Here is a 27,918-nt window from a genome sequence, read left to right on the forward strand (position 1 = left end):
CTGAAGACTATTCAGGAAGGTCGGAATGAGCAGGCTTCTCCCTATGGGGGTCTCAGCAGGAGGGGTGATGACAGCTTCTCATGGAGGAGGGGGAGCCTTACGTGGAATGGTGTGGAATTTGACAGAAGCTCTTTTATGCCAAACTTTTATCAGGATCCAACTGTACAAATATGCCTAAGCAAACAAAATAATAGAAAATGATTTTAAGTCAACTGACTTCAGTCTGATGGGACTATACAAAGTAGAAAAACATAAAAAGAAAGGCATAGGGAAGTGGACTTGGCCCAGTCGTTAGGGTGTCCGTCTACCACATGGGAGGTCCGCAGTTCAAACCCCGGGCCTCCTTGACCCGTGTGGAGCTGGCCCATGTGCAGTGCCGACGCGCACAAGGAGTGCCATGCCATGCATGGGTGCCCCCCGCATAGGGGAGCCCCATGCGCAGGGAGTGCGCCCCATAAGGAGAGCCACCCAGTGCGAAAGAAATTTCAGCCTGCCCAGAAATGGCACTGCACACACGGAGAGCTGACACCGTAAGATGACGCAACAAAAAGAGACACAGATTCCTGGGCCGCTGACAACAGCAGAAGCAGACAAAAAGAAGAACACACAGCAAATGGCCACAGGGAACAGACAACTGGGGTAGAGGGGTGGGGGGAGAAGGGGAGAGAAATAAATAAATAAATCTTAAAAAAAAAAAGCCATAAACTGCTTTTACTTAAAAAAAATAAAGAGGCATATAGATGCATATTTGTACCTTCAATCTTTCTGCCCACTTTCATTTTCCAGCCAAATTAAGAAATCAACTGTTGAGTCTCACAACACTGCATTACCTCCCCCTAGTTAACCAAGTCCTCTACCACTTGGCCATTTCATGGTTCATTACCATTTCCATCGAAGATAGACAGGGACGAGAAAGGAGGCAAAATTACAATTGAGCAACCTGGTATCTTTATGATATTGAAAGGTTTACTGAGACAGGAGGTTTAAACTACAGCCTGGAAAACAGTTCTTATACTGATTGTAGATTCAAATTCTTCATGCTCACTCTCCTGCTCATTTTAACCATCATTCCTGCAAACAGCTGATACTTAGAGGAAAAACAAATTTCTTAAGACACAAAAAGCCCTAAATAAGGGGAAAAATTAATAAATGCAACTGCATTAACATTTAAAACTCCTGTTCATCACAAAGATACCCTAAAGAAAATAATAAAAGACAACTCTGACACCTTGGGAGGAGATATATGCAACTTATTTTTTTAAAAACGAATTATTTATCACCCTCCATGCTCCTCCCTGTTGTCTGCTTTCTTTGTCCATTTGATGTTCATTCTTCTGTGTGTGCTTGTCTTCTCTTAAGGCAGTACTGGGAACTGATCCTGGGACCCTCTGGAGTGGGAGAGAGGTGCTCAATCTCTTGTGCCACCTCAGCTCCCCAGTCTGCTGTGTCTCTTATTGTTTCTCTTCTGTGTCTCTTTTTGTTGCATCATCTTGCTGCACCAGCTCTCTGCTTGGGCCAGCCTGCTGTGTGGGCCAGCACTCCTGTGTGGGCCAGCATTTTTGCATGGGCCAGCAATCCCTGTAAGCTAGTTCTCAGCCCAGGCCAGCTTGCCCTCAGCTGGAGGCCCAGGAATCGAACCCTGGACCTTCCATATGGTAGACGGGAGCCCAATCCCTTGAGCCCAATCTGCTTCCCTATGTAACTTATTATATATCCAACAAGAGGATTGGTTTAATATAAAAAAATATAAAGATACAACAAAATCAGTAAGAAAATACCTTCAAATAGGAAAAGGGGCTGAACAGACAGAACTTTCATCGAATGGGAAACAATACGGTCAATAAACATATGAAAAGATGCTCGTGTCCATAGGTGATCAGGGAAATCCAAATTAAGTTCACACGGACATACAATTTTGTAACCATTTGGCAAAAATCAAGAAGTCTGACTTTACCCACTACAGGGATCACCAAAACCTCTTATGCTGCTGGTGGGAGTGTAATTTGGTCTGGCTTCAGAAAACAACTTTGGCACTCACAAGTCCAGAAACCAGCAATTTCCTACATCCCCGAAATTGTGCTCCTAAATACACACCAAGCTCTTGGCCATGTGCACCAGCAGGAGACACGAACAAGACTGTGCACAGCAGCCCCATTCCTGCTGGCCAGAGGCCCACCCTCAGGAGAGGAAATAAATCCACTGTGGTGCCGTCCCCCAATGGGACATTTCACAGCCGTAAAACGAGTGATGCACATAGCTAAAATGTGAATGAACCTCAGTAATGTTGATGAAAAAAATCAAATTCCAAAAAAAACACATCATAGCACAATATCTTTCTATAAGATTCAAACACAAGCACAACAGAACAATATATTCTTTAGGTTTCTCTCCCTATATATATTTAAAAACATGGAATGCTTGATGAATTTGTGTACCATCCCTGCACAGGGGCCATGCTTATCTTCTCTGTATAGTTCCAGTTTTAGTATATGTGCTGATGAAGTGAGCACAGGTATCTGTATTTTTATAAATCTAAAAAACTAAAAAATAAAAGGCATATAGGAGCAAAAACCACAGAATTCTGGATTGTAGTTAAGTCTGGGGGAAAAGCAGGAGGATCAGATGGACATCAGTATGTAGGCAGATGATAAAATATTAAGATTCTAGTTCTTGTTTGGTGGTAGGTTCCAGGGTATTTGTTTATTATTAAATTTAAGAATTCATTAGTCTTTAAATAAAAGGCAACCATTCATGAATCAAGCACTATGATTAACCCAAACTGTGCATCTGAGGCCCATTAAAACCACAAAGAATAAAAACAAACAAAAAACACAGGCATCTAATTTGCCTAAATCTGAAGCTAATGAAGGTGAGGTGTCAAGGGCCCTGCATTTGCAAGGCCCCATGAGCGCTGAAAGTTGTGCAATGCTCCAGGTGAGAAGAGGAAGGCAAGAGCAATCAGAAAGTACTTCCATGTAAGTACTTCTGGAAAACTGCCTACAGAGATCTCAGAAGGAAGGACTCGGATCTTTAAGACAGCACTAATATGTTGTGATTTCTTTTCTCATTTTTAAGTATTTACCTTTCTATTAAATTTTTCATATTTTTTCTTCAAGTGGGGCTTCTTAAATTATATAAACATTAGGCCCCACAAAACCTAGCTCCATCCCTGGTAATTCATTGACCAGGGATGGAGCTAGGTTTTGTGGGGCCTAATGTTTATATAATTTATATACCACATTCATAAAGTACTAAAGGGTATCAGCAGAATCTCCCTTCCTCCCTACCCAGTCCCTTCCCAGAAGCAACCAATGTTAATGATACTTACTGAGAGAGTCTATGTGTATACAAGTAAACACATACATACATATACTTATGTATATATACGTATACACATAAATATGCATAAACATATATATGTAGTCCCTACCATTTTAAAGTTTGAAATAATTTCACACTTATAGAAAAACCACAAGAACAGTGCAAAAAAACCTGATTTCTCCCAGAACCATTGTAAAGTAAATGGCCAAAATGTATGCAAAATGAGAAAGTTATTCATTACAGCATTATTTGCAAAGGCACGAAGGATTGGGAAAACATAAATGCCCCATTTCCCCAATTCCAGCCTAATACCATAGGGTTCATTCTAGTTTCCTCTTTCTGTATCTGTAAATCTCTTCTCTGACAGTGAGGAACATAGCTCCCATTATCCACAAGGTATCTACTTATTTATCATTCCTCCTGTACATCACCAGCCTCCCATCACTGCTCTCATCCCATGCAGATGCCAGCCTCACCCTGTGCATAGGGGTATGCACACCTTTCTTACCTACCGGGACTCCAACACCATTTGCTTGGCCATGTTGAATGGCCATGTCACCTGACCTGCTCAGGCTCTGACACCCTGCCATGGGCCATTGCAGCCACCCTTCTTCTGTGGCCAGCCCTTCATCCCTGAGCCTACCATGTCTGACCCTATCTAATGGCTTTGGGAATAAATTTATTCAGGAAAGAAGGAAGGGGTGAAAGGAAAGAGGAAGAAAAGGGGAAGAGAATGGGAAGGACTCCTCCACTCTTTCTACACTAATGAAAACGCACTAAATTTACTGTCCTCCACCTAGCATTTTTCATTTAATGTATATTAGAGGCCATGCCATATCATATGCAAATTTAATAGTTTTTCTAATATTCCATTTTATGGATGAATGGTAGTTTTTAACCAGTCTCCTACTGATGTATATCTGTTTACCAATCTTTTGTTATTGAAGACAACTGTGCAATCAGTAATACAATTGCTGGAATCTTAGAGTAACCTTATACATACATTGATCTATTTTGCACGTTAGTATAGCTGTGGGATTTAGTCCTGGATATGAGTCAAACAATATGCGATTTTTTACTTTTGCTAGATATTGGCAAATATCCCTCTACCAGCAATGCATAAGAATACTTTTAACTTGTTCTTTGCATGATGGAGAATTAAGCATTTCTGAGCATGTATGGGTTATAAAACCAAAGCATAAAATAGATAAATAGATAGATAGATAAATAGATAGATAGATAGATATAGATAAATAGAATGGTAGCTTCTTACTTGTTGCCTCTGAGTACAGGATCTTCTCATCAACACTTTGAACACTACAGGAAAGAAAAACTTCCCTTCCTTCAATTTTATCAAGCTGGCCATTTATCACAACAACAGAATTAAGGGGGATAGGTCTGCAGAAAAAAAAAGGAAAAGAGCAGTTTTTCTCAGATTTATGTAACACTGAAAGATGATCAAGTGTATGGCAAGGGGTGGGAATGTATGAAGCCTGATATCAAAGGTGTTGACTGCCTTAGATAAAACATTCCTAAGTACACTGACACCTAGAGCCTCTCCTATCCCTTTACTCCAAGCATTGCTCTCCAGTATAGGGACATAGATTGCCCACCACATCCTCATTCAACTCTCCTATTTGGCCTGTGCAGAAAATAGATGGATCTTGGAGAATGACAGTAGATTACGATAAACTTAACCAGATGGTGACTCCAATCGCAGCTCTTGTCCCAGATGTGGTATCATTGTTTGAGCAAATCAGCACATCCCTTGGTACCTGGTTTACAGCTATTGATCTGGCAAATGCTTTTTTTCTCAATTGCCATTAGTAAGGACTGCCAGAAACAGTTTGCTTTCAGCTGGCAAGACCAGCAGTAGACCTTCACTGTCCTGACTCAGGGGTATATCAACTCTCCAGCCCTATGCATAATATTGTCTGCAGGAACCGTCTCTACCTCCCACAAGACATAGCACTGTTCCACTGTATTGATGATATGTTGATAGGACCTTGTGAGCAAGAAGTGGCAAATACTCTAGACTTATTGGTAGGGCATTTGTGTGAGAGAGGGTGGGAGACAAACCTAGCAAAAATACAGGGGCCTTCCACCTCTGAAATTTCAAGGTGCCCAGCATTTGTGGAGCATGTAGATATATCACTTCTAAAGTGAAGGATAAGCTGTTGCATCTGGCCTCTCCCAAGACCAAAAAAGAGGCACAACGCTTAGTTGGGCTCTTCAGATGTTGGAGACAACACAGTCCTCATTTGGGTGTGCTACTCTGGCCCATTTACTGAGTGACCAGAAAAGCTGCTAGTTTTGACTGGAGACTGGAACAAGAGGAGGCTCTGCGACAGGTCCAGGCTGCTATGCAAGCTGTACTATCAGTTGGGTCATATGATCCAGCAGATCTAAAGGAAGTTTCAGTGGCAAAGAGGGATGTTGTCTGGAGCCTTTGACAGGCCCCTATAGGAGAATCACAATGCACACCCTTAGGATTTTGGAGCAAAGCCCTGCCATTGTCTGCAGATAACTCTCCTTCTGAGAAACAGCTTTTGGCCTGTTACTGGGCATTGTTAGAAACTAAGCGCTTAAGCATGGCCATCAAGTTACCATGAGACCCGAGCTGCCTATCATGAGCTGGGTATTGTCTGACCCACCAAACCATAAAGTTGGGCCAGCACAGCAGCACTCCATAATAAAGTGGAAGTGGTATATACGAGATAGGGCTTGAGCAGGTCCTGAAGGCACAAGTAAATTACATGAGGAAGTAGCCCAAATGCCCACGGCCCCCACTCCTGCCATATTACCTTCTCTTTCCCAGCCCACAGCTCTGGCCACCTGGGGAGTCCCTTACAAGCAGTTGACTAAGGATGAGAAAACTCAGTCCGTGTTTACAGATGGTCCTGCACGATATGCAGGCAACACCTGAAAGTGGACAGCTGCAGCACTGAAGCCCTTTTCTGGGACATCCAGGACAGTGGTGAGGGCAAATCCTCCCAATGGGCATAGTTCGAGCAGTGCACTTGGTTGTTCATTTTGCTTAGAAGAAGAAATGGCCGGAGGTGTGTTTATATACTGATCCATGGGCGGTTGCCAATGGTTTGGCTGGATGGTCAGGGAATTGAAAGGAACATGATTGGAAAATTGTTGACAAAGAGATCTGGGGAAAAGGTATGTGGACAGACTTTTCTGAGTGGGCAAAAAACATGAAAATTTTTGTGTCTCACATGAATGCTCAGCAGAGGGTGACTTCAGCAGATTTCAATAATCAAGTGGAAAAGACAATGTCCTCTGTGCCTACCGCTCAGCCTCTTTCCCCAGCCACTCCTGTCATTGTCCAATAGGTTCATGAACAAAAAGGCCATGAAGGTAGGGATGGAGGTTATGCATGGGCTCAGCAACATGGACTTCTCCTCACCAAGGATGACTTGGCCACAGCCACTGCTGAATGTCCAATCTGTCAGCAGTGTGCCCAATCTGAGACCCACACTCAGTACCCAATATGGCACCATTCCTTGAGGTGGTCAGCCTTCTACCTGGTGGCAAGTTGAATACACTGGTCCACATCCACCATGGAAGGGACAGTGATTTGTTTTAACTGGAACAGACACATACTTTGGATATGGGTTTGCATTTCCTGCATGCAATGCTTCTTCCAAAACTACCACTGGTGGACTTACTGTATGTCTTATCTACTGCCATAGTATTCCACACAGCATTGTTTCTGATCAAGGAACCCATTTCACAGCAAATGATGTGCAGGAATGGGCACATGCCCGTGGAATTCACTAGTCTTAACATGTTCCCCATCACCCTGAAGCAGCTAGATTAAAAGAATGGTGGAATGGCCTTTTGAAGACTCAATTATGGTGCCAACCAGGTGGCAATACCTTGCAGAGCTGAGGCAGTGTTCTCCAGGAGGTTGTGTATACTCTAAATCAGTGTCCACTTCTATGGTGCTGTTTCTCCTATACCAGGATTCATGGATCCAGAAATAAAGGGGTGGAAATGGGAGTGATACCACTCAGTATTATTACCCCTAGCGACCCACTAGAAAAAGTTTTACTTCCTATTGCTGCAACTTTAAGCTCTGCTGGTCCACAGGTTTTAGTCCCAAAAGGAGGAGTCCTGTCACCAAGGAACACAACAATGATTCCATTGAACTGCAAGTTAAGACTACCACCTGGCCGCTTTGGGCTCCTCTTACCTCTGAAACAAAAGGCAAAGAAGAGAAATACTGCACTGGCTGGGGTGATTGACCCTGACTATCAAGAAGAAATAGGACCTCATCTATACAATGGGGGTAAAGAGGAGTTTGCCTGGAATACAGGAGATTCTCTAGGGTGTCTCCTAGTACTGCCATGCCCTGTGATTAAAGCCAGTGGAAAATTGCAACAACCCAATTCAAGTGGACTAACAATGGCCCAGAATCCTCAGGAATGAAAGTTAGGGTCACCACACCAGGCAAAGAACCATGGATTGCTGAGGTGCTTGCTAAGGGTAATGGGAACATGGAATGGGTAGTGGAAGAGGGTGGTGATAAATATGAAATTCAATCATGAGACCAGTTACAGAAATGAGGACTGTAATGGTCATGAATCTTTCTTCCTTGTTTGGTTATGAGTATGATTGTATATTAACACAAAACAAATTTCTTTGTTTTCTTCCCCAACCTTTTCCCTTATCATATGAGAAGTTGTATTAGATTCAAGTCATAATATTTGAGGATGTCAAGTTTAAGAGTGAATATTACCCAAGGACTTGCACCCCATTCTGTAGGAAATAATGTGTTTTCAGATGTAATCAGGAGAGTTGAGCATTGTTAGGTGGAAATATATATGTATATGCATATCTGTTATTGTTTTTGCTTAGAGACTCAGTAAAAGAGTGTATGGTTTAAGGTAATGTATATGGTTGCTGAGTTGACAAGTGTGGACTGTGATGGCCAGGTAATTATGCCCAGCTGTTTGGTCAAGCAAGCACTGGGCTAATTTTAATACAAGGACATTTATGAACTTTAGTCACTAGTGACTTTATTGCATAGATAGCTGATTACATCTACAACCAGCAGTGAGATTGAGGTCAGTAATGAGTGACACTTTATCCAATCAGTTGAATACCTTAAAAGGGGAAGTGATTTCAGCATTCAGAGAGAATTTCCCAGCTCATCTTTGGACAGCCAATGTCTCCTGGAAACTCATCAAGGACCTTCACTGGACTTTCATCAGAGTCCCTCATTTGCAGCCTGCCTGTGGAACCCGGACTTCTGTATCCCCACAGTCATGTGAAAAACTCATAAGATCTCATATTATTGACAGATATCTCCCGTTGATTCTATTCCCCTAGAGAACCCTGACTAATACAATCACCCAATCTCCTTCAGAGTAGCGTTAATAGAAAGACACCTAATAACAAGTTAATGGTAACAAACGTGAAGTGTTAAAAGCCAGTTCTGTCCAACAGAACAGAACTTCCTGTGAGGATAAAAATGATCCATATCTTAGCTCTGCAAAATGGTCAAATGAGGTTAATGCAAATGACAATCTGAATCTTTAAATTTACATATTTTTCGAAGTAAAAATTCAGTTGGCAGAAAGAGCAGGGAGATGCATTTTCTGCTCCAATAGCACCACCAAATAGATGAAGGAAAACTACCCCAGAGGGAAAGAAAGCCATCACTGTGATTAACCTCTTTGCCCATTTCTTGCTCCTACGATCTTTTAATATTTCTGCTCCCATCGGCCTTTCCAGAGCCTCCAGAAGGAAAAACTAAGGTTGCTCTTTTGTTGAGCTGATTCATCTCAAGACCCAGGGGACATAAGATGTTCTTGCCTGTCCACTCTCCATTTTCTACTAACATTTCCCCCTCATTTATTCATCCTCTGCCCCTTAACCCTTTTCACACCCACAACCCTTTCTTTGGGGAATCACTGCTCCCATTCTTTGCTCATGGAAGTTGACTGGTGTTGACCCCTGTCATCCCCCACCCCCAAAGTGACTGGTTGTGGGGGTGGCATAGGTTGAAACAGTCAATCCTGGGACTCTCGCTGGAGCCCTCAGGGCTAGGTTCAAGATGTAGCCTGGCTGGGGCTGCTAGGCTTGCAAGATGTAGCCTGGCTGGCAGCCACTGCGCCACCACACAGGGAAAGGCAACCTGAGGACAAAGTAGGCCCAAGAGGAAAGTGTGGCTGAGACACGGACACAGATTCCTAATAGCATCGTTGAACATCTGAACCCAGTCATGATAGACTTCTCAACTGCACAGCCAATGTTCCCTTTTTTGCTTAAGTGTGAATTATGAGCTCTATACCTTGCAACAGAGAGTCCTTGGTTAATAGATAGGCTAAGAGAAAGGATCTTGGAAAACACAAAATGATTTAATAATTATGTTAATAAAGTATAATTTTCTAAATGTAATATTTAGGCACAGATTAGTTTGGTTGGCAAAGAAAACAGGATCTAGATCATTTTCCTTAATCTAGTTTTGCTAGACAACTTACTTAGATTTGTATTAGAGACAGAGGATAAAGATTAGGGCACAATTTCAAAATAAAAGAGAAAACATATACAATAGAGAGGCTTAACAAAGTCAAAAGTCGACTCCCTGAAAAGACTAATCACTTCTGGCAAGATAGATCATGAAAATGAGAAAACGCACAAATAAATACAGTTAGGGTATTTTTTGAGTGTGTGTAGCACAAACATAGAGAGCTGCTGGGAATTTATGGCCCCGGGATGGCCCTGACCCCATGACTGATGTGTAAGAGGGTATGAAGGCCCAGTTCCCTTACCTGGGGTAGGGACAACTCTGAGGTGCAAATTCTGTTCCAGATTTCCATTGCATGATCAAGTGGAAGCTGCCCTTTGCAGGACTTGGAGAGCTTAACCTTGCTTGGTTTCTTCCCCTTCCCAGTCCTGCTTCCCGCACTCCCTGGCTACTTCTCTCTGGGAGCATTTTCTTAATAATCATTAGCACACAAATCTTTGACTCAGGGTCTGCTGCTGGGGAACCCAACCTATGACAACTAAGGAGAAGAAATGCATTCATATGAATTTACCTTTTAAAATTGATGTTGAGATTGGCAGTCATGGCAAATTCCCCAGATAACAATGCATATACACTAAGAGTATTATCGATCATGGTTGAAGTGGTACCTCCATGGAGGAATCTAGTTATAAGAGAAAGGGAAGGAAAATGTTTCTGTGAATTCTGAAAACAGAGCCTCTCAAGAAAGTGAGAGAAATTATTCAAGCATCTCCACACATTTTATTTATGAAATGGCCCCTTCGTCCTTATTCAGTGTATTGAAAGTAAAAAAATACCCATGTCCCCAAATTAATTTTCTTCAGAGCTTAATAGTATCATCTTTCACATTTGTAATAAATCTGAAACTTAAAGGGAATTACAAGCAAACAAAAAGCTAAAATTTGAAAACTTATGTTTTTAATAAACAAACTATATACATTCATTGCTTGAAAATTTAGAAATGCAGACAAAGCAGAAGAAAAAAGGAAGGAAACTGTAAGGCCCATAATGTTATACCTAGTAATAATCACTGTTAACATGTTAATAATATTCTTTCACAGTATACTCTATTACCCATGTCCTATGCTTTTTTCATTTAACAATATAAACATCTTCCCATGTCAATAAATATATAACTACATCATCACTTTATTGCCTTCAGTATAGTCCACTGATATGGAGAGGGGTGCTACCAGATAAAGATAAGATCCACATTTCTAGGCAAGCATTCTCACCCACGTGCTCCTTGCAGGTAAGGGCCTCCTTGAAACAAGCAAACTGCTCTTTTCTCATCCTCATTACAGAATATTGCATATTCAAAGCCTAAGCCATCCTCAAAGCTTCTGGTGAAGAATGGGGCCTGTGACCTTTGTTTTCCTTCCTTTGAGTCTATCAGGAAATGAGATGGATGGGCAAAAGCACATAAGAACCAAGTTTGACAGAAAAGCCACGATAAAGCTAAGCACCCAAGTACCTGTAACCTGTTAGAATCACAAGTCAATGGAAGATGGAGGAAAATATCAGCTGGAGTTGAAAAATCTGGGTATCTGCATGGGGCGGTATGTTGGAGTTCTATGTATTGTTTCTCAGTTATGCTTTCATTAAACAAATTGTGTACACTCATTGTTTTAAAAGTTAGGAAATGCAGATAAACAACTTTCCTGTCAGTTTGCAATTATTCCAAAATAAAAAGTTAAAAAAAAAAGCCAATCGGATTTGGTGGTTCCTCAAAAAGTTAAGCATAACTTTACCATATGACTCAGAAATTCCACTCCGAGGTAAATATCCAAAAGAATTGGCAACATGGACTCAAAACAGGTACTTGTATACCAATGTTCATAGCAGCATTATTCACAATAGCCAAAAGGAAGAAACAAACCAAATGTCTAGCAACAGATGCAAGGACAAATGAAGTGTTATACACACTCACACAATGTACTATTATTCAGTCATAATAACGAAGTTCTGACACACTGCAGTATGGATGAACCTTGAAGACATTATGCTGAGTGAAAGAAGCTAGACACAAAAGGACACATATTGAGAAACAGATGTGGCTAAACCAATTGGGCTCCCATCTACCATATAGGAGGTCCAGGGTTCGATGCCCAGGGCCTCCTGGTGAGGGCAAACTGGCCCATGCGGAGTGCTGGCTCACGCTGGAATGCTGCCTGCGCAGGAGTCCCCCTGCATGGGAATGCCACCCAGCATGGGAAAGCCGCCCCATGCAGGAGTGCCAGCCGACGTGGAGAGCTGGCGCAGCATGATGACACAACAAGAGACACAGAAGAGAGAAAAAATAATAAGACACAGCAGAACAGTGAGTTGAGGTGGTGCAAGAGAGTAATTGCCTCTCTCTCTGGAAGGTCCCAGCATCAGTTCTTGGAGCATACAAGCAGACAAAGAAGAACATGAAACAAATAAACACAGAGAGCAGACAATGGGGGTGGAGAATGGGGGGAGGGGAAATAAATAAAATAAATCTTTAAAAAAAAAAAAGGACACATATTTTATGAGTCTACTTATATGAAATATCTGCAATAAGCAAATTCATAAGGACATAGAATAGATTCGAGTTAACTGGGGGTTAGGGTAGGGGGAATGGGGAGTCATTGCTTAATGGGTAGAGTTTCTGTTGTGGGTGATAAAAAGTTTTAGTAATGAATGGTAGTGATGGGAGCACTAAAATGTTAATGTAATTACTGCCATGGAATTTTATACTTAAAAATGGTTAAAATGGAAAATTTTGTGTTATATATCATGTTACCACCACAACAAGAAATGCCAAATGGGTGCAAAATTGAAGGGGATGGAAGGGTCCACTGAAAAATAGAATATAGGGTAGCAGTTTGATATGGTTATGAATTCCAAAAGTAGATATTGGATTATGTTTGTAATCTGCTCTGTACCTGGGCGTGATTGAGTTATGACTGGGGCTTTGATTGGGCCACGTCATTAGGGCAGATAAAAGGCATGGCAAAGGACAGAGCAGAGGGTTTTTGATGTTGGAGTTTTGATGTTGGAGTTTGATGCAGAAGCCTTAAGCTGGAGCTGCAGGAAGTAAGCACACATAAGAAAAAGAAGCAAGCCCCTGGGAAGAAAGAAAACCTGAACCCAGAGATGAGCAAGACTCTGGAAGAGAGGAACCCAGGAAGCCTGAACCCTCACAGACATTGACAGTCATCTTGCTCTAAAACGTGAAAATAGACTTTGGTGTGGGAAGTAACTTATGCTTATGGCCTGGTATCTGTAAGCTCCTACCCCAAATAAATACCCTTAATAAAACCAACCTATTGCTGGCATTTTGCATCAGCACCCCTTTGGCTGACTAATACAGGGTTGTTGGGTTGAAGAATACACAGTATAGCTGGGGCAAGAGTAAACATAAGTGAAATAAAAACAAGTTCTTACCCATATGTGGCAGTAGAAAATACAGTATATAAGTGAACTATTGAATAAAATGGTAAAATAGAGATAGAACTCTCCTTGGAATAAGAATAGTTTAAATGGGATTTAAGGAAAACGGATAATGTAACCATAGGTAAGACATTAGTTTAGCTTATAGCAGAAGATATTATATTGACTCAAAACCAGGGCCAGTTCAGCCCCATATTCCATGTGATTGTGATTCTAAGGCCCAAACGGGGTAGAACCTGATCAATGAATTTTAAAAGGAACAGAATTTATCACATATATTCAGTGTAAGTACTAGTATACTTGTTTGCATACTTTTTTTCAGCTATACAACTGTGTGAAAGTTGTGTATACTGTGTTGTGATTCAAAAATGTAGGCTGCTTCAAAACAGATTGAAAGCTAATGCTCTAAAGGAAGGGCAAATCTGCCCATTCACAGCCATTTTAAAATTTAATTCCTCAAACTCTTAACTCTCTTTCACAGCTCATTGATTCACCATGCATAATACCGTCCAAGTTGCATTTATTGCTACAAAACTTATATTTACAACTTGGAAAAAGATAGGGAAGAGTTTTCTTTAGGCCATGAACATATACTAGCAACTGGCACAAATATAAACATATTATATGCACTCAAACAGTTGTTGAGTAAATTAATGATTTAGGGGGCTGGACAAAGACACTAAACATTGGGGATCAGTTTTATGATATACTAGGAAAAAACCTTGGCCTGGGAGTTGGGAAAATTAAGTCCTTGGTCTAGGACTGGCCTAGAACTTGCTCCTTTACTCTGTTCTGTTCTCCATTCAATGAGGAGATGAACTGAAATGACCTCTAAGATCTTTTGGAATTCTGACATTCTGGGACTTCAGGATAAGATAAACATCAAACCATTCAAAGTTTCAACTTAGAGTAGTTCAGAATTTCTGATCTAGATTACCAAATCTTGAGGCTTTCAACAGGCTATTCAAAAATGAGAAAAATAAGGAGAAAGGAGCAAGTTTTTAAATTAAGCTACATACATTCAAAGTATTATTTTTTCTCCCACTGAGAGTATGTCCTTTCTACTCTCTGCATGTCAAGATATCTTTTGTTTTTTAAAATGATGTGAAAAGAAACGGTATTGTTGGTTAAACAATACAGTGTGGTAACAAGAAAAAGTTAACAACCCTGTATGAGTCTCCAAAACTCAATGATCTTTGAAAATAAAATTTAAAAACCATTCATCTGGGAGACCTTTTTGTTTCAAAGTTGGCTAATTTGGTTTGGTCAGTACAACTCTCAAGTTCTTTTGGTACATAATGATGGCCCAGAAGAAGTCTGAGGTAGGTAACTGTTAAGTAGTACCCCACAATCTCCTAATAACAAGAAAAAGGGAAAGATAGAGAGAGAGAAAGAGAAAGAGAGAGAGAAAGAGAGAGAGAGGGGATGGGGAAAGGTGGAGGGGGAAGGGGGAAGGGAGGGTGAGGGCATTGTTTCTGAGGGACCCTTAAGGAAGTAGGCTGGAAGGATAAAAGGTTCTGGTCAGAAAGCAGGATGTCCAAATTTGAGGTTCTGGAGAATGTGTAGTTTTTTAAGATTAGGCTTAAGATGTCCATGGAAGTATGTGGGTGGGGTGGGGTGAAAGAAAAGTTCATAGGAGGAAAATGAACTGAGGACCAGAATGTGGAATGCTGGACTTGCTAGGAATGATGAACAGAACGATGGAGGGGAAGAAGGTTAACCAGTTCCCTAAAATACTGAACATATAAGGGAGAGGCTGGTAGATGGCAGCAGCAACGGAGAAGGGGAGAAGAGAAGGGTGATCAAGAAGGTGGTGTAACACTCAAAGAAACAAGGTATTTATTTTATTCATTTATTCATTTAACAAATATTTGAGTGTCTACCAAAAGGAAACTGAGTAGTGGAGACTGAGAAGCCCCTTGCATCTCTAGACTAGACAATCTTATCAGTCAATCCTCAGATTCTGTTTAGTTATCCTGATTTATCCAATTAACTGCTTTGTTTTAATAACTATCCATATTTGTCCAACTCTTTAAACTTGTGGCTAACACTTTTAATTCATGGTCTCCTATGAGAATCTTACAAACGTCACTGATCTTTCCTTAGAAAAATAGACATTCCTTGGGGATAAGGGTTTATCTGAAAGAATGGTAAAATTTTTGCATTCTCCTAAGGTCAGGATAGGCAAGGTTTTTTCCTTCTTCTAATGCATAGAACCTAATTAGGCATTAAAGAACCCTTTAAAATGGCAGATAAAGAGGCCATTACTATTCATATTTAAGGGATATAAAACCAAAAATGAATCCCTACCAGAAACCCTGTTGTTGATGACATTTAACGCTTCACTAAACTTATAAGAAGGCAAACGTTTCCAGGAGTTGCCTTCACATTTCTTCATGAACTTGTTGAAGAGCAGCTTTATGTCCTTGCTCCAGCTGGGTTTGGGGAGAGAATGGTCCTTCTGAATGATTTCCTTGGAAGAAAATGACCTCTGAAAGAGAGGAGAAAAAGAGCAATTGAAGGTGCAGCCTGTTCATAACATACTACCATATTTTCCAAGACTATCTTGCTGCTTTTTCCCTTCCCAAAGGCTTGTCACTTTGGAATGAAAGGGAGTTCCAGGGATCACCTGGTCCAACCAAACTCCTTGAAGAAAATGGGAGATTGAGAGAGAATATGTGATTTGCTCAATGTTATTCATCTACCTACTGGTAGGACCAGTGTTGAGCCTAAGCCTACTGATTCCACTCTTTTTTTCCAAGCATTATTCAAACACAAGCGAGCCAGGCCCTGGAAATAAAAGAGGAATGAAGGAAAGACATTGTCCTCCACGTAAAAAGTGCCACCGGTGAGGAGGTATGCATTAGAAGCTAGATCACAGGGGAGAAGTATTGATCTCAGATTAGGGGTTTAAGGAGGGGTTCTTTGACTTGAATCTATTTTTGTTGTTGTTAACTTTGTTTTTATGAAGTAGAGGAGTTGTAGTTATATAGAAAATTCATGCAGAGAAAGTACAGAGTTCTCATATATCTACACACAAACACAGTTTGCCATATTAACACTTTGCATTAGTGTAGTAATTTTGCTAAAATGGATCAAAGAATATTGTTATCATTGTACTATTAATCTATGATCCATAGTTTATATTAGGATTCAATGTTTGTGTTGTATAGTTCCACAGTTTAAAAAAATTTTTATTCTAGTAACATACATACAACCTAAAATTTCCCCTTTTAACCACATTCACATTTACAGTTCAGTGGTGTTAATTAGATTCAGATTCTACCATCACCATTATACATTAACACAATCTTTTCATTACTCTGTACCAATTAACCACTAACTCCCAATTCTCTACAATACCTTAGACCCTGGTAAACCTATATTCTAGTTTCTGACTCTATGAATTTGTACATTTTAATTACTTCATATAGGTGAGATCATATAATATTTGTCCTCTTGTGTCAGGCTTATTTCATTCAACATGATGTCTCCAAGTTTCATCCATGTTGTTGCATGTGCCAGAACTTCATTCATTCATGGATGAATAACTTTCCATTAAAAATATATAGCATATTTGTTCATCTGTTGACGGACACTTGGGTTGCTTCCATCTTTTGGCAATTGTGCATAATGCTGCTAAGAATATTGGTGTGAAAATATATGCTTAAATCCCTGCTTTCAATTCTTTTGGGTAGATGCCTAGAAGTGAGACTGCTGGGTCATTTGGTAATTTTTTATTTAGTTCTTGGAGAAACTGCCAAACTGTTTTCCACAGTGGCTACAGCATTTTACATTTCCACCAACAATGAATGGGTATTTATATTTCTTCCCATTCTCTCCAACACTTGCAATTTTAAGGCATTCTAGTGGGGTATCTCTTTGTGGTTTGATTTGCATTTCCCTAATGGCTACTGATGTTAAGCATCATTCTGTGGGCTTAGTGACCATTTGCTTATCTTCTTTGTAGAAATGCCTATTCAAGTATTTACCTATTTTTAAATTGGGTTGTTAGTCTTGTTGAGTTGTGGGAGTTCTTCATATATTCTGAGTATTGAACACTTCTCAGATATGTGGTTTCCAAATATTTTTTCCAATTCTGTAGTTTTTTACTTTCATGATGAAGCTGTTTGATGCACAAAAGTTTTTAATTTTTGTGAAGTTCCATTTATGTATTATCTATTTTGTTGCTCATAGTTTTGGTATAAATTCTAGGAAACCATTGCTTAACAGAATGTCCAAAGATGCTTCCCCATGTTTTCTCTGGGAATTTAATAGTTTTGGCTCATATTTTCAGGCCTTTGATGCATTTAGAGTTAATTTTTGTATTTGTTGTGAAGTAGGGGTCTATCTTCATTCCTTTGCATATGGATATCCAGTTTTCCTACCACCATTAGTTGAAGAGATTATTCTTTCCCCACTGAGTAGACTTGACATCCTTGACAAAAACTGGCCATAAATGTGATAGTTTATTTCTGAATTTTCAATTTGATTACATTGGCCTATATTTTTGTCTTGGTGCCAGTACAACACTGTTTTGGTTATGTAGACTTAATAAGTTTTAAAATCAGGATGTGTAAGTTCTCCAACTTCATGTTTTTTAAAAGAGATTTTTGTCTATTTTGGATGCCTTAACTTTCCATATAAATTTGATGATTGGCTTTTCCATTTCTGCAAAGAAGGCTGTTGAAATTTTGATAGGCATTGCATTGAATCCGTAAATCGTTTTGGGTAGAATTGACATCTTAATACTATTTAATCTTCCAATCCATAAACACAGAATGTCTCCCATTTATTTAGTCTTTTTTTTTTTTTTAAAGATTTATTACCCTTCCTGGCATTATTTTTGTGCTCGCTGTCTGCTCTCCTGTGTCCATTCACTGTGTGTTCTGTGTTGCTTGTCTTCTCTTTTGGTGGCACTGGAATTGATCCTGGGATCTTCCCGAGTGAGAGAGAGGCACTCAATCTCTTGTGTCACCTCAGCTCCCTGGTCTGCTATGTCTCTTATTGTCTCTCCTCTGTGTCTCTTTCTGTTGTGTCATCTTGCTGCGCCAGCTCTTTGCACAGGCCAGCACTCCATGAAGGCCAGGTTGCCTTTACCAGAAGGCCCTGGAAATTGAACCCTGGACCTCCTATATGGTAGATGGGAGCCCAATTACTTGTGTCACATCCGCCTCCCTGTCTTTCATTTTTTTCAGCAATGTTTTTTCCATGCACAAGTCCTTTATGTCCTTGGTTAAATTTATTCCTAGATATTTAAATTAGATTGCTATTGCAAGTGGATTTTCCCCCTTGATTTCCTCTTCAGATTGTTCATTACTAGTATACAGAAACACTACTGATTTTTGGGTGTTGAACTTGTAACCTGTCACTTTGCTGAATTTTAATTAACTCTAGTAGCTTTGCTGTGGAATTTTCAAGATGTTCTATGTATAGGATCATGTCATCTGCAGATCGGCAATGTTTACTTCTTCCTTTCCAATTTGGATGTCTTTTATTTTTCTTGACTAACTGCTCTGGCTAGAATTTCTAGTACAATGTTGAATAACAGTGGTGACAGAGGGCATCCTATCTTGTTCCTGATTTAGGGGGAAAAGTTTCAGTCTTCCATCATTGAGTATGATATTAGTTGTGGGTTTTTCATATCCACCCTTAATCATGTTGTGGAAGTCTCCTTCTAATCTTAGTTTTCCAAGGTGCTGGATTTTGTCAAATGCCTTCTCTGTATCAATTGATGTAATTATGTGGCTGTTTTCCTTTGTTCTATGGTGTATTATATTAACTGATTTTTTTCAACTACCCTTGCATACCTGGGATAAATCCCACTTGATCACAGTGTGTAAATCTTTCAGTGTATTATTGGATTTGGTGTGCCAGTTAGTATTTTGTTTAGGATTTTTCCATCTATAGTCATAAGGGCTATAAGTCTGCAATTTTCTTTTCTTGTGTCACCTTGTCTGGCTTTGGTATTAGGGTGATGTTGGCCTCATAGAATGAATTAGGAAGTGTACCCTCCTCTTTAATTTTTTGGAGGAAGTTGAGCAGGACTGGCATTAATTTTTGTTAGAGTTTTTAGTAAAATTCCCCTTTAAAGCCATCTGGTCTTGGGCTTTTCTTTGTTGAGAGGTTTTACATTACACCTTCCATCTCATTAGTTGTTATTGGTCTGATGAGATTTCTTTTTCTTCTTGAGTTAGTGTAGGTAGTTTGTGCGTTTCTAGGAATTTTTGCATTTCATTTAGGTTATCTAACTTGTTGGTGAACAGTTGTTCAAAGTATCCTCCTATAATCCTTTTATTTCTGTGACGTTAGTAATGTACCCTTTCATTGGATTGAACTTATTTGAATTGACTCTTTTGTTTTTTAAAAGATTTATTTATTATTTATTTCTCTCCCCTTCCCCCCCACCCCGGTTGTCTGTTCTCTGTGTCCATTTGCTGCATCTTCTTTGTCCGCTTCTGTTGTTGTTAGTGGCACGGGAATCTGTGTCTCCTTCTGTTGCGTCATCTTGTTGTGTCAGCTCTCCATGTGGGCGGCACCATTCCTGGGCAGGCTGCACTTTCTTTAGCGCTGGGCGGCTCTCCTTATGGGGCTCACTCCTTGCGCATGGGGCTCCCCTGCACGGGGGACACCCCCGCGTGGCACGGCACTCCTTGCGCACATCAGCACTGCGCATGGGCCAGCTCCACATGGGTCGAGGAGGCCCAGGGTTTGAACCGCGTACCTCCCATGTGGTAGATAGACGCCCTAACCACTGGGCCAAGTCCAACACCTACTTTTTCTTTCTGTATTTTTTCTCAGTTATTTTCTTTGTGGTTACCTTGGGGTAACCTAAATTTATCATCCTAAATCTATAATCATCACACTTGATTTGAAACCAGCTTAACCTCAGTAGTATACAGAAATACTGTCCCTATGTCCCCTAGTTCCCCTTCCTTTTTGTTATATTTGTTACAAACTTGCTTCAAACTATATCTTTAAATCTTGCCTGCTCAAAATCATAGATTTATCGTTACTTTATATGCATATGCATTTTAGAATCTGTAAGAAGTAAGAAAAAAAAGTGGAGCTATATACCAATCAATATAACACAACAGTACTGGTACTTATAATTGCCCATATGGTTACCTTTACCAGAGATCTTTCCGTACGTTAGGTATTTCAAACCATTGTCTTCTTGCCTCTATGGTTTCTGATGAAAATTGGACTTGATCTAACAGGAACTCCCTGTACGTAAACATTGCTTTTCTCTTGCAGTTTCCAGTACTCTTTCCATGTCCTTGTTATTTGACAGTTTGACTACTGTATCTGGTCATGGTTCTCTTAGAGTTTATCCTGTTTGAAGTTTATTAGGATTTCTTTCTGCTCCTCAGCCAGAATAATTTCATCTATCTTGAAGTTCACTGATTCTTTCTTCTTCCATCTCTAATCTGCTATTGAAATCCTCCAGAGAATTTTTTTTTTCAGGTATTATTGTCATCAACTCCAGTATTTCTGTTAGGTTCTGTTTAAAAATTATTATCTCTTTACTAAAATTCTCATATTGTTTTCTTTATATCTTTTGGTGCTTTCTCTGTGTTTTCCTTTATCTCTTTGTGTATAATGAAGATCTTTTTTTTTTTTAAAGTCTTTGAATAGTATGTCCAAGGTGTGGTCTTAAATACATTTCATATTCTTTAGAAATTGGCTTTGCACTGGCTGGTACTCTCCTTCAGAGTATGGCTCTTCTATCAAGAAGATCAGACTGAGGCAAAAGCATAAGGTCTTCTCAGTTCTTAGCCTTTGTCTTATCCTGGGCCTATACCTTAGGAATTTCCTCATTTACAGAAATTCAAATGTCCCCGCTACACTGTATAAAATAGACTTTCTGCCTTCACCAGTGTAGCAGTTTGATATTAATGAGGAATTCCAAAAAGCATATTGGATTATGTTTATAAACTGGTCTTTTCCTCTGGGCATATTAGATCATATTGGATTCAGACGTTTACTTGATTAAATAATGATTAAGGCTTTAACTGGGCCATGTCAGTAGAATATTGCATCCCTGCCCCCTTGGTGACCAGAGACTCACAGAGAAAATGAGACAGCAGAAGAGTTAGTTGAAGTTTTTGAGCTGGAGCCCTGGAAAGTAAGCACACAGATGAGCTTGGTTATGAGGAAAGAGAAAAGGCCCCAAGAGGAGAAACAAGCTGTTTGTCTGAGAGTCTACAAGGACTTGTGGAGAGAACAGAGGAGTGAACCTGGAGAGAACCAAGCCCTGGGAAAAGAGGAACCCAGGAAGCCTGATCCCTGGCAGACGTCACCAGCCATCTTGCCCCAACATGTGGCAAAAGACTTTGATGAGGGAAGAAACTTATGGTTTATGGCCTGGTAATTGTAAGCTTCTACCCCAAATAAATACCCTTTATCAAAGCCAACAGATTTCTGGTATTTTGCATCCGCACCCCTTTGGCTGACTAATACAACTGGTGATCTAATGTATGTCTGAAGCCAGTAATCCTTTACCCCAGGACACTTTGATTTAATTATTCCTTACACGGCCTTAGCTGTCTCCTAGCTCCTTCTGTCTGCAGGCAAGTGCTGGGAGGGCAAGCCAGAGGTCATGTCCTGGTTCAGTCTTTCTAGTTGCCATCTGATAGACTGGCACTGACATAAAAGCACCCCAGTATGTGGTTACTGAGGTTACTCTGCTCCTTCTGAACAGGGCCAGGAATCCACAATGGGAGCATACGCCCTGCTGGGAGGGATTAGGGAAAGGTCCAGCAAAGCTGCCACAAACGTCTCCTACCATTTTCTTAATTGCATTTTTTGATTCAGCATTCACCCAGTTACTACAAGCATTTAACTTTTCCAAAGTTTTTAGGAAGATGGTCTTCCATTTTTACAAGTTGTTCAGCTTCTGTGGGGGAATGGAACCCTTACATCCCCATACTGGAAGTTCCCTTGTATCTTGCTCAATCAGAAAGAATTAGCCAGTTGTAAAGAAGATTGTAGATAAAGGAATATCATGTACAAAAGCAAATAAGTATGAAAGTTTTGAGAGACCTTACTCTGTAAAGTAGGCAGTAATTATTATCATTATTTTACAGATGATGAAACTAAGGCCTAAGAAAAGTTCAGAGTTGTGAGGGTACAGCATGAGGAACAGACGGCTGCAGAGAGGTAGGCAACAGACTGATTATGAGATGCCTCCAGGGGAAGCTAACTGTTTTGAATTTTATCTCCAATGTTCTCAGAGGGATTTTAAGCAGGGGAGTGACGTGATCAGCTCTGGTCACAGTATGAAAGACACTGGTAGTATCCAAGATTGGAGTCAGGGGGCATGTTTGCAGGTTGCTGGGGTAACCCAGGGAAGAAATTATGAGAGGATGAAACAGAACTTGGTGATATTTGAATAAGGAGAGTGAAGGAAGAGGAGAAATAAAAGGATCAATTCCAAGTTTCTCAATTATACAATTGGGTGGATGATAGGACCATTTACTGAGAAAGACAATATAAGAGGAAGTAGATGTGGTTCAAACAGCTGGGTGCCCATCTACTTGGGAGGCCTTGGGTTCGGATCTCAGTGCCTCCTAAAGAACACAAGCAATACAGTGGGCTGGTATGGTGTGATGATGAAATGAGATGACACAACAAGGAGACATGACAAGCAGGGAGTGGATGTGGATGAAGCGACTGGGCACTGCCCTCCCACATGGGAGATCCCGGGTTCACTTCCTAATGAAGTGAAATGAAGATTTCCTGAAATGAAGATGAGGAAAATGGATGTTATTCAAGTGGTTGACTGCCTGACTACCACATGAGAGGTCCTGGATTCATTTGCTGGTGCCTCCTAGAGAAGATGAGAAAGAAAGTGAGCTGGCATGATGGGCAGGTGTGGCGAGGTGACGCTACAAGATGACACAACAAAGAGCCACTAAGAGGAAAGACAATAAAACACACAATAAAGCAGAGAGCTGAGGTGGTTCAAGCAATTGAGTGCCTCTCTCCCACATGGAAGGTACCAGGTTCGGTTCCCAGTGCCTCCTAAAGAGAAGACGGGCAGACATAGAGAGCACACAGCAAATGGATACAAAGAGAACACAGCCGGTGCAAACAATGAGGAGGGGGTAAAAAAAGAAAGGAAAAAAAAAAGACGAGCAGACACAGAGCACACAACACCTAGACACAGAGAGCAGACAGTGAGTGCAAATGAGGGGGGATAAATTAATAAATAATTCTTTAAAAAAGAAAAGAATATAAGAGAAGGAGGAAGAAGAGGTTCAGGGAGACAAGTGCTTTGGTATCACAGTAATCATGTCCTATTTCTCTGCAGCACCAAGCACTGCTACCACCCCAGTGCCCAGTTTCTGGAATGTTGCTATGGGGCCATGAAGGAGATGGAAGACTGAGGAGCAGAACAAAATGAATGCTGACAGGCACACAAAAAGGAAAATTGGTTCTTCTCACCTCTTCAGAAATCTTGGATTTAATACCACAGAAGCTAAACACTGTGGCATTCTACTTCCAGCCACCCATATCAATTCATTCAGATTCAATGTACCTATAACACCTGAACTGCACCGGAGACCAAAACAGCTAGGCTGCAGTTACCATGATGGAAGAACCAGCCTTCCAGTGGCACCAGGGCTGACTGTGATCCTGGCACAATAGGAAGAATACAGGGAACCTGCCTCAAGAACTCTACAAAATTATGAATCTCCTGATGAACAAAAGGATGTCTTGACTTTGTAGAACTGGAGGAGAGGGGAAATGTGAGCGGGATCAAAAACCAGTGTACCCCTAGCCCAGGCTTTGTACCTTTGTTTCTTTCCTCTGGTCTTTAGATTGCCTTATCCTTCAAAATTCAGGTCAGAAAATATAGGAAAGAAAATTTAAAAAAAAACAAATTCCCACCCATTATCACCCCTTCTTAGTAAAAAGACAATGATAAAATTTTGATGTATTTCCTCTAGGTCTTTTTTTTTAATGGAATTTTTAATATACTTGTAATTTCTCAGTAAGAAATATAACTTTGTTTTCTGCTTTCACTACTGAAAATTATTTAGTATTCATTTTCTCATGCCCTTAATCCCAGTTATCACTGAGATAACAGAAAAACCGCCCTTTAAGCTGATGTACTAAAATTTACACCATTTAAGTTGGACACTTAAATTGTTTCTAATCTTTTGGTACTTGAAATGCTCATTAGAACATCATAAATATAGGTTCTTTTCAATTTAGGACAGTTTCCTTAAAATCCAATTCTAATCATGTAGCTCTTAAAGCATATGAATTCTGGAAGTGACTACCAGAAACAATTTGTCACAAATGAGTATGTATTGACCAATTCATGTCAACTCAGTGGCAGAAGAGTGTGTGTGAGTTTTGGAGTTGTGATTTGGGGCTCTATCACCCTTCCATATGTCTCATATAGGCAACTCTAGGGTCTCTCAGTTCCAGAGTCCTTTTTTATACCAGTGAATCAGAGCTACTTCATCGATGACTTTTGGGAATTAGAATGACTCCCCCAACTGTGTGCTCTCCTGCCTAATTTTAATTTTTAAAAATCTGGGATTTAGCTAAATCCAACAAACCTTTCTGAGTACCTATTATATGCTTATGACTGTGTGCCAGGGACAGGTAAGACAAAGAGAGAAGACTCAGATCGTGCTCTCAGTGCTTGAGCCCACAAAGGTGAAAATGCTACAATACAAGTAGACACAGACACAGGAGTGACTTTCAGGGAACACTTCAAAAAGGTGAGGACTGATGGAGCTGATTTCTTAAGGATAAAACTTTCACTAAGGGGAAAATATGGAGGGATGCTCCAAGCAAAGGTAAAAGGGATGAAATGACCCCATATAACATGTTTGTTGGGGAACTGCTAGGACTTTGGTCTTCATGGAGGTAACGTACAAGAACTGCAGTAATTTCTAGTTGGCAAAATAGAAGGGAACAGGCCCAGAAGCTCTACATAGCCTTGGTGTAGACCTTAGATTTCATTGTCTAGGTCAGTGTTTCCACAGACGAGTGTAAAAGACGATTTTAGCTAGCACAAAGAAAAAGACTGTATTTTATAAATATTGGAATGCATATTATAAAAGGACATAAATGGCACATCACACTCCTAATTTCAGAAATGTTATTATTTAAGATGAGGCTAATAAAAGAAAGGGAGTTTATAAAAGAAAACTGTACAGGTAGTTTGCAGTTGCGGTAAGAATCATGAATAAGGTACTCAAATGAGAATTAAGAAACATTTTTTTCTATTAGGGGAGTTTTAGGCAAGGGAGTAACATGGAATTAGGTCTTAGAAAGGCCTTCTGGTGTAATGGATGAATAAAAAGTATGCTGTATAATGGTAGGGAAACCAGTTAAAAGACTGTGGCAAAGGTCCAAGATATGGTCAGAACCTGAACTAGTTTTAGAGGAATGAGATGAAAAGATTTAAGAGATATTTAGGATATTGCAACCAAAGGATATGGGGAGTGACTGATTGTGGGGGAAGAGAAAAACAGAAGTCCTAGACGATCTGAGTTGTGGCTTTGAGGATGGGGGTGGACAGAAGGAAAAGAAAGAGGAGGTTTTTGTTAGTGCCTGAGTGTCATAAGGGGAAGAAAGGTAGAACAATTAAGTTTAGTTTGGGGCACGTTGAGTCTGAAACCCCTAAGGGACACTATCACGTTGTGGGAAATAAAAATATAAAAGTTTCAGTACAAGGAGTTGAGAACTAAGAGCTACTTGAAACTCACTGCAAAGGCACCTGTAAATTCATGGGGCAGACTGTGTGCATGAGGGATAAATGTTAGGGATAATCATTACCTTTTGTTGATCTTTGCTTGATCTTTGGTTATACATTCATAAAGTGGGAATAGCTAAGCCAACTTATGACTTTTTTGTGTGTCTTCTTTTAAAACTAAGCTACTGAACAGTAAGAGCATGACTGAGAAAGCCTATGAATACTAATACGTAATGTATCTTACACAATTACAAGGCACCAACATATAAATAAATACTTTAACTGCTTAACAGAGATGTTATACCTGTGTAAGTTTCTAAAGTCTTCCTTCAGTTCCTTCTCAATGTCCCCTTAGTCCTTTATTAGAGCACATACTTTTTTTTGTGGCACTGGGGTGGGGAAGCCAGTGCTCAACCCCTGAGCCACATCAGCTTCCTGCGTTGGTTTTTCAGTTTGTTTTGCTTGTTTTTTGTTTTTTCAGGAGGCACCGGGAACTGAACGGGCCTCCCATGTGGGAGCTCAACCACTTGAGCCACGTGTGCTCCCTACATACATATTTTAAATTTGCAATTGACGGAGGGATGATGTGGCTCAGTGGTTGAGCCCCGGCTTCCCACATATGAGGTCCCGGGGTTCAGTCCCCCACCCAGGTACTCAAAAAAAATAACTAGACCATGAGTTCCTTGAGGGAAAGTGTTGTTTCTTAATCATTTTTACATCATAAATGACCAACAAAATCTGGCACATTGCTGGGGATTAATCAATATTATTTGAATAAATAAATAAAGCAAAATATAGGGATATAAAAACAGGCAATATTTATTTAATACTATGTGCCAGGCACTGTGTTAAACACTACTAGAATCATCTCATTTAATCTTACAACAATCTTTAAAGTTAAGTAAACTGGCTTAGACAGGGTTGATTAACTGACAAGCATTTTGTGCTTTCTATTCAATTCCCAAGTTGGTAGTCATTCTGAGAAATAAAACAAGTCAGAAATAATCAGGATTAACTACTGGAAGAGGGAGTGCTCTTTTGTGAGGTTATTATAATGCGCCTGGACTCTAGAGCCTACCTAAATTCAGATCGCAGCTCTGCCACGTGTTTTTCCTCTCTATATTAATATCAGCAGTCCTTTCCTTTCTGGCCATCCAGTATGTTTTGAATCTGTAGTCTGGAGACCCTGTTAATACTATGTCCTTTGCAGTTAATGTTAGCTTTTATTCTGAGATCAGTTCGCGGTACTAATGGATGACACATTTATCTGTTATCTTAGCCGTATTATTGATTAGGTCTCGTTCCACAACCCCCCCCCCCCCCCCCCGGCCCCGGCCCCGGCCTCCCGGCCCGTCAGGACCCACTCCTGCTTCTTCAGGGTCACTCACTGGTTGCCGCTCGACTCCCCGCGGACCGTGCAGAGGCCCGAGCACGCGCAGGCGCGATGCGAAGCCCCTCAGCATGGATCCGAGTGGTAGCGGGATTCCGGGTCTCGAGTTCGCCTTTCACCCTCGCGGCAAAAAAAAGCCAAACTAATCCACCCGCAGGCCCACCCACATAACTGTAAATGCTGGAGGCTCCGCCAACCAGGAGGCCGGGGAGGGCGGAGCCCAGAGGGAAAGAAACTAGCCGGCTCTCCTGGCAGCGAGAGGGAGGCGGCGGCCGCCTGACTTCTGAGGCCGGTTTTTCTTCCCGGATGACCTAACGCCCTTAAGGGGCGCCCAGAGCCACTCTTGGCGCCGCGTCAAAGCCCCGAGAGGGCCGCTGGAGCGGGACAAACGGGTCCAGCGGGCAGTGACCTTTCTTGGGCCGGCGGCGGGAGCGGTCTGCCTGAGGTCCGGCAGACCCGGGAGGTCCCGCACCCCACTACCCGCTCGGCGACACCCGCCAGCCCTGACCGCGTTACTGCCTCGACGCTGAAGCCGCCCCAGTCCCC

The 27,918-nt window shown here is 40.8% G+C and overlaps 1 protein-coding gene and 1 non-coding gene across 2 annotated transcripts; both read right to left on the reverse strand.

Annotated features, from left to right (window-relative positions):
• LOC101414191 (acyl-coenzyme A thioesterase THEM4) lies at positions 1-27,918 on the reverse strand. Its single transcript, XM_058309286.2, has 7 exons — positions 27,371-27,918; positions 15,555-15,752; positions 14,495-14,616; positions 11,080-11,505; positions 10,377-10,487; positions 4,595-4,719; positions 1-174 (listed from the first exon to the last, which is right to left on the reverse strand). Exons 1-7 carry the CDS (start codon positions 27,443-27,445, stop codon positions 134-136), a joined length of 1,098 nt encoding a protein of 365 aa, XP_058165269.1. The 5' UTR covers positions 27,446-27,918; the 3' UTR covers positions 1-133.
• LOC111758987 (U6 spliceosomal RNA) lies at positions 2,404-2,510 on the reverse strand. Its single transcript, XR_002793093.1, has one exon. It is a non-coding gene; the product is annotated as a U6 spliceosomal RNA (small nuclear RNA).

Source organism: Dasypus novemcinctus, chromosome 13 (assembly GCF_030445035.2).
Source record: "Dasypus novemcinctus isolate mDasNov1 chromosome 13, mDasNov1.1.hap2, whole genome shotgun sequence".
NCBI classification, from domain to species: Eukaryota; Metazoa; Chordata; class Mammalia; order Cingulata; family Dasypodidae; genus Dasypus; species Dasypus novemcinctus.